Source organism: Carassius gibelio, chromosome B5 (assembly GCF_023724105.1).
Source record: "Carassius gibelio isolate Cgi1373 ecotype wild population from Czech Republic chromosome B5, carGib1.2-hapl.c, whole genome shotgun sequence".
Classification (NCBI taxonomy): domain Eukaryota; kingdom Metazoa; phylum Chordata; class Actinopteri; order Cypriniformes; family Cyprinidae; genus Carassius; species Carassius gibelio.
The window spans coordinates 22,511,882-22,525,833 of record NC_068400.1 but is presented as its reverse complement, the minus strand read 5'-3'; the positions used below and the strand labels follow the sequence as shown (position 1 = coordinate 22,525,833).

General features: G+C 35.7%; 1 protein-coding gene across 6 annotated transcripts in view; it reads right to left on the bottom strand.

Moving 5' to 3' along the window:
- Positions 1-13,952, bottom strand: part of LOC127957264 (double C2-like domain-containing protein beta) — a 283,809-nt gene that overhangs the window by 57,330 nt on the left and 212,527 nt on the right. For all 6 annotated transcript variants that reach the window (XM_052555724.1, XM_052555726.1, XM_052555727.1 and 3 more), the window contains one exon: positions 1,197-1,276. In XM_052555724.1, coding sequence (XP_052411684.1) covers positions 1,197-1,276 — 80 coding nt within the window. The remainder of the gene's footprint in view (positions 1-1,196; positions 1,277-13,952) is intronic.

The window sequence follows — 13,952 nt, the reverse complement described above, 5'->3', positions numbered from 1 at the left end:
ATATGTCTCAAAATAAGATTTGTCACCAAAAATAATTCCATTTGCTGAAACACAGAGAAAGTTTTGGCCAAAATAAGACTCAACTTTACCCCCTAGTGTACGAAAACGTCCCCAACAACGCATAAGGGTTAATATTGTACAGTTAATTAATAATAATCTTATTGCTAAAATGTTGACTAAGATAAAAACTAACAAGGACATTTTAACACAGGAATAAGACTAAGACTAAAATTAAAATAGCAAACAACAAAATTAACAATAGTTAAAATAAAAGCTAAAAATGTTAAACTAAAAGCTAATTCAAAACTTTAATAAAACTATAACAGTATATAAAAAAATACACTAAATAACAACATTTCAAACTCCACTGCCTTTTAACATCACCTGTGGCTATCATATTAGAATATATTACTATAATATATTGTGGTAATTAATGCACTGGTTGCTCAATTGCACATAATTAAAAATGAGTAGGGACTCTCTCTCTCTGTCTCTCTCTCTCTCACACACACAGACACACACAAATCTTCTGAAATGTCATTCTTGGATAATCTATTAATTTAAATGTAAATACCAGCTCTACGTAGTTCCTTTTTAAAATATAAGGCATTAACATTCAATATTAATTATGAAAATCTGAGAAATAACAGGAGTTGTTTTTCCTGCAACAGATCCTCTTGAAACCGAAACATTTGAGAATAAAGAGCAAAAAATAAATAAATAAAATGAAACTACTGAAGTGTTGCACTTTCATTGCAGTGTTTTGTACTAGAGGCAACAAAGGCTCAGAGATATAGTGTGAGGAACAGCATTAGAAACAGGAAGAAAGGATGAGGGAGAGATTGCTTGTAGCATACTGCTGGAGGGACAAAGCCAGTCTAGACTGAATACTAAGCAAAACAGACAGCAGCAGATGCTAGCAGCAGTCAGGGGAAATGCCTCCCACACCACACCAGAGAAAAGAGCACACAGGCACACGCAGGCCAAAGGAATCCCCCTGGAGCACAACATCCCTATTACAAAGAGCACCTTTCACTTTATAGAACTTTATAGACCCTTTAAAAGACAGACTAGCAGAAGGAAGGAGTTTTATGAAGTGGCCCACTGGCTTCAAAAAACTGGAGGTGCTGCCAAAAATGAACATTTGGATTTGTTTATGTGAATCTGTCACATCCATTCCTGAGGACGGTTCTTACCTTGGCTTTGTTGATAGTGCAGTGCAGAGCATTGTTCTCCTGATCATACAGAAGGCTGAAGTCCAGAGTGCCGAGCGTAGCTGCGAGGAAACAAACATAAAAACATCAAAAAAACAGTTCATCTCCAGGGCAGACCACAGCATATGCAACAGCAATTAGCAAGCTGTTTCAGCCATTTCGCTCCTCCAGAGACCATCGGATGTCAATTGTACACAAGAAAGGCAAAGAGCTTTCTCAGTGTGACAGGTTCTAATTTGAATTTGATTGGCCTGCTGCTTTCAGGGTTGCACACATTTTTTACAAGGTACTGGGCTGCAATGAGCACTTCTGATCTGTTGCATCATATTCCACATTCTCTGTGTTGTTTCGTTTTGTTTGTAATTGAAATATTTATCAATATTATAGTTTACCCCCCCCCCCCCAAAAAAAAATAAAAAAATAAAATAATAATAATAATAATAATAACCTTACAGACCCTAAACATTTGAAAGATAATTATGCAATTGCAGTTATTTGAGGCATTATTGTCTTTACATGAGTTGTGCATTGGCACTAATTAATCTAATATTTTGAGGTAAATGTTTGGCTGTCAGTCACCACACATATTGTGTGTGGATGCGTGGATATTCATTGCACTTAGGAATCACAGATTTTGCACCTTGGAAATATGAACCAAATAAGATTTTCACCAGAAAATGCTATCTGAAAAAGTAACATGTCCATCATTTTTGTTCTGACCAATTGAGAAAAAAAAACATTGCAATACATCATGCTACCAACGGTGATTAAATCTAATGATCAGTTTGTTCAAATCACATCAAACCATTCAAATGATTATTATTGGTATACTTCTCAAGATTAATGTTAATGTTAACAGCAGCATCATTGTGTGATTACCTGTAGACTACTGGTGACTATGGGTGAATCTCCAGATGACTGTCGTATTGACCTTTCTGGATTACAATACGCCATCAAAATGATAAATGTTATTATTTCAGCTGCTGTTAGAAAATGCTATTAATGATCGGCCACCTGCGGCATGCTGACATGTGATATAGCCTACTGGGGACTCCTTCATGTTTACAGATGTGACGTAAAGATACAAAGACAAATGGCATCATGTTTGTATTTCCCATAAAAACCTACCAGTACCACTCAAATTAGAAAAAAAATATTACAAGCTTACTGTTGTTGATCGGGCAAAGGTAAGGAGATAGATTTAAACACTGGCTGTTTATGTACTTGCCCAAAAATTGATTTTGGATCATTTTTAACCAAAAAAAAAAAAACCAAACAAACAAAAAATAGTTACGGACTACAGATTTAAGGATGTCTGTGAAATTGGTTTGGTTGCACAGAAATTCTGATCTGGAAACTTTTCCCACTCATTTCAGTACAGAACAACTGTTCTTATTGCTAATTGTTTGAATTAACTTCCGCTACACTGTTCACCAGTCTATGGTAGGCATGCTGTGATAGACAGTGTTGGTGGAGATACGGGTGTTAAGCCGCAACACTGGTATGACTGGTACAGCTTGCCCACTGCAACACCGCCAGTTTGATTTTTGTAGTAATAAAAATAATTTAGCTCAGTTAGAGAACAGACACTACAAATAAAAAATAAACAAGGCTGCTCAATACAGTGTGCATCATTAGGTTTCATTCATGTGAGGAGAGTGAGTCGAGCTGACTGCAGAGTGAGGTGAGACAGAAAAGATGAGAGAAGAAGATTTAGTTTCGAAACTAAATGCAAAAGCGCATGTTTGGCATATATATACAGTGGGGCTCGAAAGTTTGGGCACCCCTTGCAGAATCTGTGAAAATGTTAATAATTGTAAAAAAAATAAGAGAGATCATACTAAATGCATGTTATTTTTTATTTAGTACTGTCCTGAGTAAGATATTGTACATAAAAGATGTTTACATTAAGTCCTCAAGACAAAATAAAAAAGCTCAAAATATTAAAATAACCCCATTCAAAAGTTTGGGAACCCTTGGTTCTTAGTACTGTGTGTATGATCCATGACTGTCTTTCTGTTTTGTGATGGTTGTGCATGAGTCCCTTGTTTGTTCTGAACAGTTAAACTGGAGGCCCTACAGATTCTTTTCACACTGAGGACAATTGAGTCAGTCAAACACAAGTATTAAAAAAGCTTCAAACATTCACTGATGCTCCAGAAACAAACAAGATGCATTAAGAGCTGGGGGGTGAAAACTTTTGGAATTTGAAGATCAAGGTAAATTTAATTGTACTTAATTTGTGTTCCGGGAAACATACAAGTATCTTCTGTTGCTTACATTGCAGTCGGATCATCCAGGTAACCACACACAGTATTAAGAACCAAGGGTTCCCAAACTTTTGAATGGGGTTATTTTAATAGTTTCAGCTATTTTTTTTGTCTTTTGGATTAAATGTAAACATCTTTTATGTACAATATCTTACTCAGGACAGTACTAAATAAAAAATAACATGCATTTAGTATGATCTCTCTTATTTTTTGAAAATTATTCACATTTTAAGGAGTGCCCAAACCTTCAAGCCTCACTGTATATGCGGAGTTGAAAAAAAAATAAAAAAAACTCCAGTCGCTAATTTTTTAGATTTAATTTGTCTAAAATAACATCAGATTTAGGGCACTTTACCTTAACCACTGTAAGCCACGGCACCCATAAGAGCTCCTGCTGCAGGTGGCCATGATGTAGGGCTGCATTTGTTAGACCTCAAAGGGATCAATGTCTTACTTCTGCTAAACACAGATAATGATATTTTGAAGAATGTTGGTAACCAAACAGTTTCTGCTAGCCAATAACTTCTCCAGTGACTACAAGCAACTGTTTGGTTACATACATTCTCCAAAATATCTTCTTTTATGTTCAATAGAAACTCATACAGGATTAGAGCAACTTGATGTGTGAGTAAATGACAGAATTTTATTTTATTTTATTTTTTTGGTGAAATATCCCTTTAATACCAAGGGCCCTATATAAACGATCTGAAACGCAAGTGTCAAAGCGCAAAGCGCAAGTAACTTTGTGGGCGGGTTTCGGCGCTGTTGCTATTTTCCCGGCGGGATAAATGGCTCTTGCGCCCGGCGCAAATCTAAAATGGGTTGGTCTGAAGTAGCTTCATTATTCATAGGTGTGGTTTGGGCGTAACGTGAAATAAACCAATCAGAGCGTCATCCAACATTCCCTTTAAAAGCAGGTGCGCAAGTTCCATTATGGATTGCTATTATTATGGCGTAATTTACCAGGCGCACGCCAGGAGCGGTTCACAGCCGAGGAGACTGATGTTCTTGTAAGAGCAGTGAAAGACAGAGAAGTTGTGCTGTATGGGGATGGGAGAAACCCACCCAAAATAGCGTCATGATTTCCGTCATCTCATGTGTTAATATTTTTTTAGTGTAACAATTTATGATTTGCAAAAATAACTGTTGCATCTGTGTAGATTACATGAGCAAAGTGTATGCGCGTTGTGCACGCTATACATTATGGTCAAGCATGCGCCCCTAAAATAGCATAATGAACAACGCGCAATGCGCCACTGACTTTAGACTAGGTTTTTTCTGGTCAGTGGTGCAATTGTTTAATGGAACAGCAAAATAGCACCAGGGATTGTTTGCGCCGGAACACGCCTCCTTTTTTGCGCTGAACCGCCCAGGGAGCGCAAGTTCATTCACTAGTTTAGCGACGTGCTTCTATGGAGGGAAAAGCGCGCTTTGCGCGGGTGCAAAATAGCAATGACACATGCGTTGGTGTACAAAGTCAATTGCGCTGGGTGCAAGATAGGGCCCCATATGTCATCCTCCCATTTGTGTGTGTGTGTACTCTTATATGATGAGAGGAATCAGTGGGATTAAACCAGGCCTGTGTTTAGTTACAATAACTGGTCCCAGCAATGTGTGACTTCAATCTCTAATGCAGAGAGCACTGTCATCAGTCGTTTTAAAAATGCTAAATATGGTTTTGGTCATAGATAGTTTAATAAAGACAAATTAATTCTACAAGTTAAGTGAATTAAATCAACTTAAATTTACCAAAAATCAACTAGGTAATAGGAAACCTAAATTTGACCTCATGCTTGTGTATTAACATTGTTTTATTTCTTCTCAAAAAGGTTTTTCTTTTTTTGTGTGTGTTTTTACTTTTTTATGGATTTCAGTTTAATTAGTTTAATTACATTTAATAATCAAAAGGGCATCTAATTCAATAACGATTTACAAATGTTATAACATGCCCCCCCCCCCCCCCAGAAATTCTGTGCTGTCTGTTTTAATTATTCTCAATTGTGTTTCATGATTTCATGAATGCATGAAATGAATGCATTATCAAAAGTAATCAATTGAACTAATACAAATGTAACATGTTAAAATGTTTTCATCTTTTAAAATGTGATTAACTGAAATTAGAACAATTCTTTTCATTTTTGGTACTGCACAACAAATTGTATACTGTTTAAATTAAAACATGGATAAATATTTTTATATTCCTTAAAGTTTTAATAAACTATATTATTATTATTATTATTACTTAGTTAAATATATTCTACTGTATAATAGCAATACATTTTTGATTAAATATGCAATGAACATCAAAAAGCCCAGTGACCATCAAATTGCAGTAATCAGTAAATCAATGAACAGAGAAGCATAGTTTGCATGATTTATGCTGCTATGCATGCGGGGAACCTTAGTCCTGCCGCAGTCATCACTTTCATCTTGCAAGGGAAACTTAAGGGCTAGTTCATCGTAAAATGTAAATTCTGTTATCAATTACTCGCTCTCATGTCATTCCAAACCCAAAAGACTTTTGCTCATCTTTGAAACACAGCTGAAGCTATTTTCAGTGAAACTTGATTTCTGTCCCTCCATTGAAAGTCAGTGCAACCGACTGGTTTCAAGATTCAAGAAGATTATAGACACATCATACAAGTAATCCATATAAATAGAGCAGATTAATCCGCTTAAGTATTCTGAAGAAACGTGATTGATTTATGATGAACGTTTAATTTTATGCTTTTATTCACATATAAACATTGGTCAACATATGGTAAACATAAGCTATAACCACATAAGAACAAACCTCATTGGTCCTTGAGCATCCAGCAAGCAAGCTTGAACTATTTACCAAATTTGATGTGTGTTGAACAATGTTTAGCCTATATCTAATGGAATTGAGAAACTTAGATAAAACTGGGTGTAATGGCCAAAACTGGAAAACCTTAAAGGAGGATGAAATTTATTTTGTAATAAAAAAAAGAACCTTAAAATACATAATCTTTTCATATTTACTGTTTCTATGGTTGCATCAGTGCTATCACAGGGATTGACTGCAGTTACCTGTGCATTCAGATGTTATTTGAGTCCTGTCTGCTTGTGTATGTACAAAACAATCTGAATCACAGCTGCTGGTAAATACTGCCTGTGTGAATGGAGCCATAGAAATACACAGAGAGGAAAAAAGAATGCACAGAGAATGTAAAATAGGAGGGTAGCAGGATTATCCATCTATTATAATTAACTTCAGGAAATGCTGCTATATGTTCATGTCAGCTAAAGAACAGCATTACACAACCTCACTCAACCTATAATCATACACACACACATACACCCCTCACTTAGTTTCCTACTCTGGACCACTTTACACTTCAACAAGGTCCACCTGAAGTGCATTTCCCACCGACAGATTATGGCTGAGAGGGAAGGCCAACCTGCAAAAAATACCTTGACATTCTCAGCATTTCTGATCCACATGAACCGAAATGGCTTCTTATCGAGGATGATTTCTCTCAAGGATGAAATGCAACCTTGCAAATGAGATGTCTAACATTGCGATTGCTTTGATCAGAACAAACGTGTTCTAAATTTTTGTCCACATAACAGAAAATGGAAGTAATGAGCTTGCCAGTGAACAGTCGTCTGGGATTATGTTTTCCTGTGGTTAGGTGCCAGTTTCCCAGCTTTTCAGGACAGACGGCATTCTGGCCTCTGCCAGTACAGCGGAAGGAAACCAACAGTGCTGGAATTAGCGAAAAACAAAATTGTATCCACTCTATCCTTGCTGGGTTTGTTATTTTGGGCTGCACAGATGACTGTAGTCTGGGCTTCTCTTTATTACTGCAGCTTAAACTCTGAATTGGATGATAGGTGGTAATTAAGGGGAGGTATTCTTGAGGAGACATATTTAGACTTAAAAGAGGCACTGTAATTAAATAGTCTATTAATTTGTGAAAACTCAAGATTCACAAACCTTTCTTTTTTCCTTCTGCCAGATAATAAAATGCCCTTTCACTGAATGAATAGTTATATCTATTGATCAGAATGCGTGTTTACACTTGGTCAAATCATGCACTTATACTAATCAGATAACTGTCTTACCAAGTGCAAATACCCTCCAAGATATAGTCAAGTTTTCTCCAATTAAAGATGAGATTAGTACTAGGAACAAAGGACAATAAGACTTTATTTTATTTCACAAATTAAATATAAAGTTTTTTTTTCTCTTTCATTTCAGTTTTAGTATTTGTTACATACTTTTGTCAGTTTTGTTATTAGTTTTGTTTTTTATCTTTATTATCATTTTAGTTTTAGTTTATATGATTTCAGTACATAAACTCATTTCCAATAGCTTTTCTAATTTTCTCTTAAGATTTTAATCTAATACTTATTTCTATATTTCTTTATATTTCTATTAGTATAATAGTATATATATAATTATATATATAATTAGTATAATAGTATAATAGTATAATATCTATAGTTTTTAAAATTTGTTTTATCTAACAATAACATGTCATTTAGAAAAAAATTTTTTTTAATGGTGTCAATGTTGTTTTGAATCACTTACCTATGACCAAACTATAATTGTTGATAACACTTTAGAATAGGGAACAATTATTCACTATTAACGACTTTTCCCCTCAATAAATTCCAAATTTGCTGCTTATTAATAGTGAGTAAGGTAGTTGTTATGTTTAGGTATTGGATCGGATTAGGGATGTAGAAAAAGACATTAATATGTGCTTAATTACTACTAATAAATGGCTACTATTCTAGTAATATGCATGCTAATAAGCAACTACTTAAGAGACCCTAAAATAAAGTGTTACCAAAATTTTAAGTTAAAATCCTTCACATATACATATTATGAAACCATTGACACATATACAGTACATTAATTGTAAGAAAATAACATTGATCTAAATGCAAATAATAACTTTTTTAACATTTTAGGGCAATCATGCACATTTGCATAGACTCCTCCTACTCTGCACTTTGAGTTTGATGACCGAAGAAAAAAGGACAGGTTTGCCACAATATTTTGATAATGTCCCATACATACATACATTTGAGAGGCCAATAATTCACAAGCAAGCAATCACGGATGGCACACATGGGCTGCAACTATGGAGTGTTCAACTGAAAATGTTGTTGCTCTGCATTTTCCACGAAGCAAGCACCCAGAACACCAGCGACTGCAGATCAACACTGTTTGCATTGTGGTGTCAACTTTTGCATTAGGGGGAAAATCTAGTTGATTATTATCATGCTGTGCAAGCTATTTTTTATCTTCCTGTTTGTGAAACAGACAGTTTTGAAACTCCTGTCTTATGAACTGATATACATCTTGTCTATGTGTAATAGGATTCTGGTTAACTTATGGCTTATGTGGATTGTGGAGCAATGGAAATTGCTAAGTGTGATATTTGTAACACACGTCATTCCATTGATGGTCTTTTGCTTGCTTCAAGGATCTCATTTGTCCCCTCATCTTCTGCAAAACCCCCACACATAGACCTCCCATTGCCACTCATTTATGACCAGAGACTCAGTCACCGCTCATTACATTCACCTCAATTATGGTCAGAGGAAATATAGGGTCTGACAGGACATTTGCTGGTATTTGTAATCTCATGAACAACGGTCCACATGGGCAGACAGCGTGTTTTATCGTAAAACAAACGAGAAAGATAACAGAGTTCAAGGCTCAGGGCAGTGTTTGGATTTAAAAGGAAGTCAACTGGCAAGGAAGATAAAATAAGCCAACGTGAAAGGGATGTGGACCACATACAGGTCCTGGAGTTCAGATTGCAAATATATTTCTGCACTCTTTGTTCTGTACACATTTATGGCTAAATATGACAGAAACATTCATATGATAGTGGTTCATTACTACAGATGGGAAGTGTGTGGCTCCCGCTTTCTATTATGAGATTTCTTCTTAATGGAACATGCGTGACAGTTTTATTTTATTTAGACACGTTCAATTTCGTAAAACCACTTGTGACCTTCAGTGCAAATGACAAGCCAAACAATACAAAACGCATCCAGACAGAACAAAAGATCTATCATAATCCTGGGTTTGAAATGAATTTCTGCAGTATTCTCATTATTACTGACGTTTTCTAGGGTATTCTTTTAAGCCTCCAAAATCTCCCTTGAAATTGATTCATTTTAATTTTACACAACTCAGAGAGGAGATTCCTGTTGTTGAGGCTTAAAAATATGTAACTGCTGACAATCAGTGTGAGTTGTTCTTCAAAGATTTCTTTAATTTGAATTGTCTACCCAAATAACAGCATAGGAAATTACACACATAATAACAGTAAACTTCATTTAACAAGATATGAGTGGTGTTTGATGCAAATCCTACTACCATTATGCTAAGGTGAACTGGGTGGTTGCTATATGGTTGCTAGTGTGTTCTGGATGGATGCTTACTGGCTCATGTCAACAGAGCGCACCCTCTAGATATGGCTTAGGTCTCTTCTTCACATTTATATAGGGCTTTTTGCTGCTAGGTGATAAGAAGTTCACATAAGCAGCACACATTTCCTCAATAAACGGTTCAATTTAAAGCCTCATTTGTTCAGAATGCAAACGGTGCTGGACAATTTATGCACTAGTGTTTTTAGTGTCATTTTGTTAATGAAAACTATGATGAAAAATGTTGGTTGACCAACTTTTTTCCCCATGACTAAAACGAGACGATGATGAGTCAACAATAAACTCTATAAACCTTATACCAACATACAATATCATTGATGATAAAAGATAAGACTAAAATGTATATAAAAAAATAAATAAATCAAAACTATAACAAAATCTTTTCTTTATTTTGTATTTTCGTTATCATCATCAAAAAAAAAGAAGACAAAATATTGTTGCTGAGTGCTGAACATGCCTCTCCTAGACAAGCTTTCATGTGTACGGTTGCCAGATAATAAGAGTTTAAATCCCCATATCAGAGCTTCTCTGTTAAAAGGATACATTTTTGCCAGGTATTGTAATATATGTATAAATACATTTCTCAAATGACAGCAGTCATTGTGAAAGCAATTGTAAGGAAACAATCATTTTATACGGCATGACAAAAATAGTTATACTAAACTTGAATTGTCAGACATTTAGTCAACTAAAACTCAACTAAACAAAAATAAGGACAAGGTTGACTAAATATAATAACTAAAAAGTACTTTTGACACAGGACTAAGACTAATTTAAAAGACTAAAGCCAAATTAAAAATTAACACTATTATGCACCTAAGCTTGATGGTTAGGGTTACAGTTTAGCAATAATGATAGCGATTTTCACTTATCTAGTATCACACCTAAAATAAAGTGTGATCAAAATATGAAATGTTCGAACATTCAATCTAAAAATCCAGAATGAACAGAAAAAAGAAAAAGAAAAAAATGAAACATGTTTACTTTGGCCACTTCAATGGAAACATCATTAGATTTTCAAATGTTTGAATTCAATTCAATTCAGGAATGGAGATAAAACAGAAAAAGTCAATTATTTTTAAATATACAAAACAAGTCTTGCATTTAAAAAAAACATATGATGGAGATACAAAGAGCAGATAAATTAAAATTTATATCAGGGCTATTCAATTAGTTTCATTTGAGGGCTCGATTACCGAATTGAACATTTGAAGGGGACCAAGGGGGTTGGGCCGTCCCAGTCTCTTTATGGGGGATCTATAAAATACAAAAGTAAAATTAAATGCATGTTCAGCAGTAAAATGAATTAATATTACCAAATGCAACGTCTATGAAAGGTTAACATTATGTTATCTGTCCCAAAAAAAAAAAAAAACAACAAAAAAAAAATCATTCACACATTTTCTGTAATAAATCGTGTCTAACTGATTATTAAAATATTGTCATAATTTCACATTGAACCTCCAAATACATGAAGAAACAAAAAAGATGGTATATTTTAAATATGTTTAATGATATCTCTTTGCCAAGTCTCTTTATTAATAACACATTTCTGATAATACTGCTGAAGATGCCTCTATTGAACGCATCTTCCTCTAAATTTTAGACATTAATTATAGCCATTCAGCATTTCAGTATAATTGAAGTGTTATTTTTCTATTTAATTGAATTGAAGTGTTATTTTTCTAGGTTTTAAATTTCTTTTTCTTTTCCGTGATTTCCATCAATGACAGACTTCAGCAAGTTTCACTTTAAAAGCAGCGCTATTGCTTTAACGTGCAGACTTTCAAACCTTCGTCCTTCGTCCAGTCTGTGCTATTTCTCACCAGACATTATGACAGAAAACACTGTCTTTATACTTGTTTAAACTAGATTTGATGATATCTCATAACTCCCTCACACAAGCACTTGTCATTGCTGCCGCCTATTTATGTTGCGGTCTCGGGTATATTGTTGTTGTTGCGTCGATTCCTTTTCTTTTTCCGGCTGGCCCGGGCCAGTGTTGCCACCTTGTGGTCAAAATAATTGGTGCAAACACAAAACAATGCATATGTGCAATCTGCACATACTCTTCTCAGGGGCCGGATGAAGATGATTGACAGCCAATTGAATAGCCCTGATCTGTATATTAGAGAGAGAGAGAGAGAGAGAGAGAGAGAGAGAGAGAGAGAGAGAGAGAGAGAGATTCATTTGTGGCTGGGCCCCGGTGTGATTGCAGTTAAGTCTGGGATCCATTAGTCTTGCTCTCTATCAACACCCTGAGAGACAAAGGTCTGCTCAAAGGCTCTAACGATTTTCTTACTGATGGCAAGGGTGGCAGAGGAGATGAACAGCAAATAACTGAATTAAACAGCATGGCTGAGACACTGCAGTGAGATCACATTTCTATGATCCATTTTACCACATGTGGCTATTCATGAATCTGCAAAGAAGTATGAATAGCTCACAAAAACATCTATTGTACTGAAAAGAAGCTAGCCATATGGACACAGAAAGGAAGTGCCCAATCCCTGCCATAATAGCATTTCTTATCTCTGTCACGATGGATGGACGTGCTTGCGATCGGTGTCCTTGTCATGTAATTGCCCTACCAGAATGGATGACCTGACAGGCACTTTGATGAAAGGTTAGATATGTGCTCGGGCTGTAAGAGAGGCTGGACTCAGCTATGATGTGACTGATCAGAGCAGGACCAAAGGTAGTTTCAGCCTCAGACAGCAGTGCCCACGGACCCCCAACTGACCGATAAAAACAGACAGTAAACAAAACTGGCCGAAATACAGGAAACCAGGCAGTTTCAGTCTGGTTTGCTGGCTTTCTAGGTATAGTGGGTGGACAGATTTTATCACTTCATCCGGATATGAAGTTGTGTTTACAAAGTAGCAAATTGTTATAATGAGTAGGGCTGTGAATCTTTGAGAAGACAGCGATTTGATTACATTCAGGATTCATAGGTTTTTGATTTGATTCAAGAATGATTTTTGCACATTTAGAACAATTGAATTCGATTCGCTTCACAATTGAATTCAATTCGATTATAACGATTTGATTCTGCATTCTTTAAGTGCATTCACAGGATTATTTAAATGCTTCCCCTAAATTCTTTAAATGCTTAGGCAGGGGGCAAATTACACAGCAGCCTTTATGGTTAGAGAACCATAGGTTAGAGAAAAAACAAAATGTTCGCTAAAGAAACCAATATCTTTGTCGTTCTATATAACGTGATGATATTTTGCCCTCAGCTAAAACTATTTGCTCTGGAACAAATAATAAATTAATGAGACCAAAGACTTACATCTCATGTTTAACCACTATAGAGACATCAGAGCCAGCAGCAAATTCCTGAAGATCTGGCCGAGGTGAGGCTGCTTTGGCAGGTTCATGAGCGCTGCTGCCCTAGAGCTCACATCTCCAAAAGTGTCAAAGCTAATTTTCAAATAGACATTTTTATTAACATATATATCATATATTTGAAGTCTAATCAAGTACATTCTTGCCAAAAAAAAAAAAAAAAACTCTTAAAACTACATTCCGTGACAAAAAACAGTATTATTATTTTTACATTTTTGTGGATTTGGGCATCCACCATGACACATGAGAAATATGGGAAGCACAGGGAAACAAATGGTGCAAGGGCATTCCTATAGTGATACCAGTTCAATATCTCACGGTTCTCAACCAATCAGATTTGAGAACCAGAATGAACGGCTTTATGTGTGTGTGCGTGTGTGTATATATATATGTATTTATAGAATTTAATTTAAACAATACCATTCAAAAACTGCATAAAAAATAAATAAATAAACAAAGCCTCTTATGCTCACCAGGATTATGAAAGTGACGTGACATACAGCCAAGTATGGTGACCCATACTCAGAATTCGTGCTCTGCATTTAACCCATATAAAATGCACCTCACACCGTGAACACACACCCGGAGCAGTGGGCAGCCATTTATGCTGCGGCGCCCGGGGAGCAGTTGGGGTTTCGGGGCCTTGCTCAAGGGCACCTCAGTCATGGTATTGAGGGTG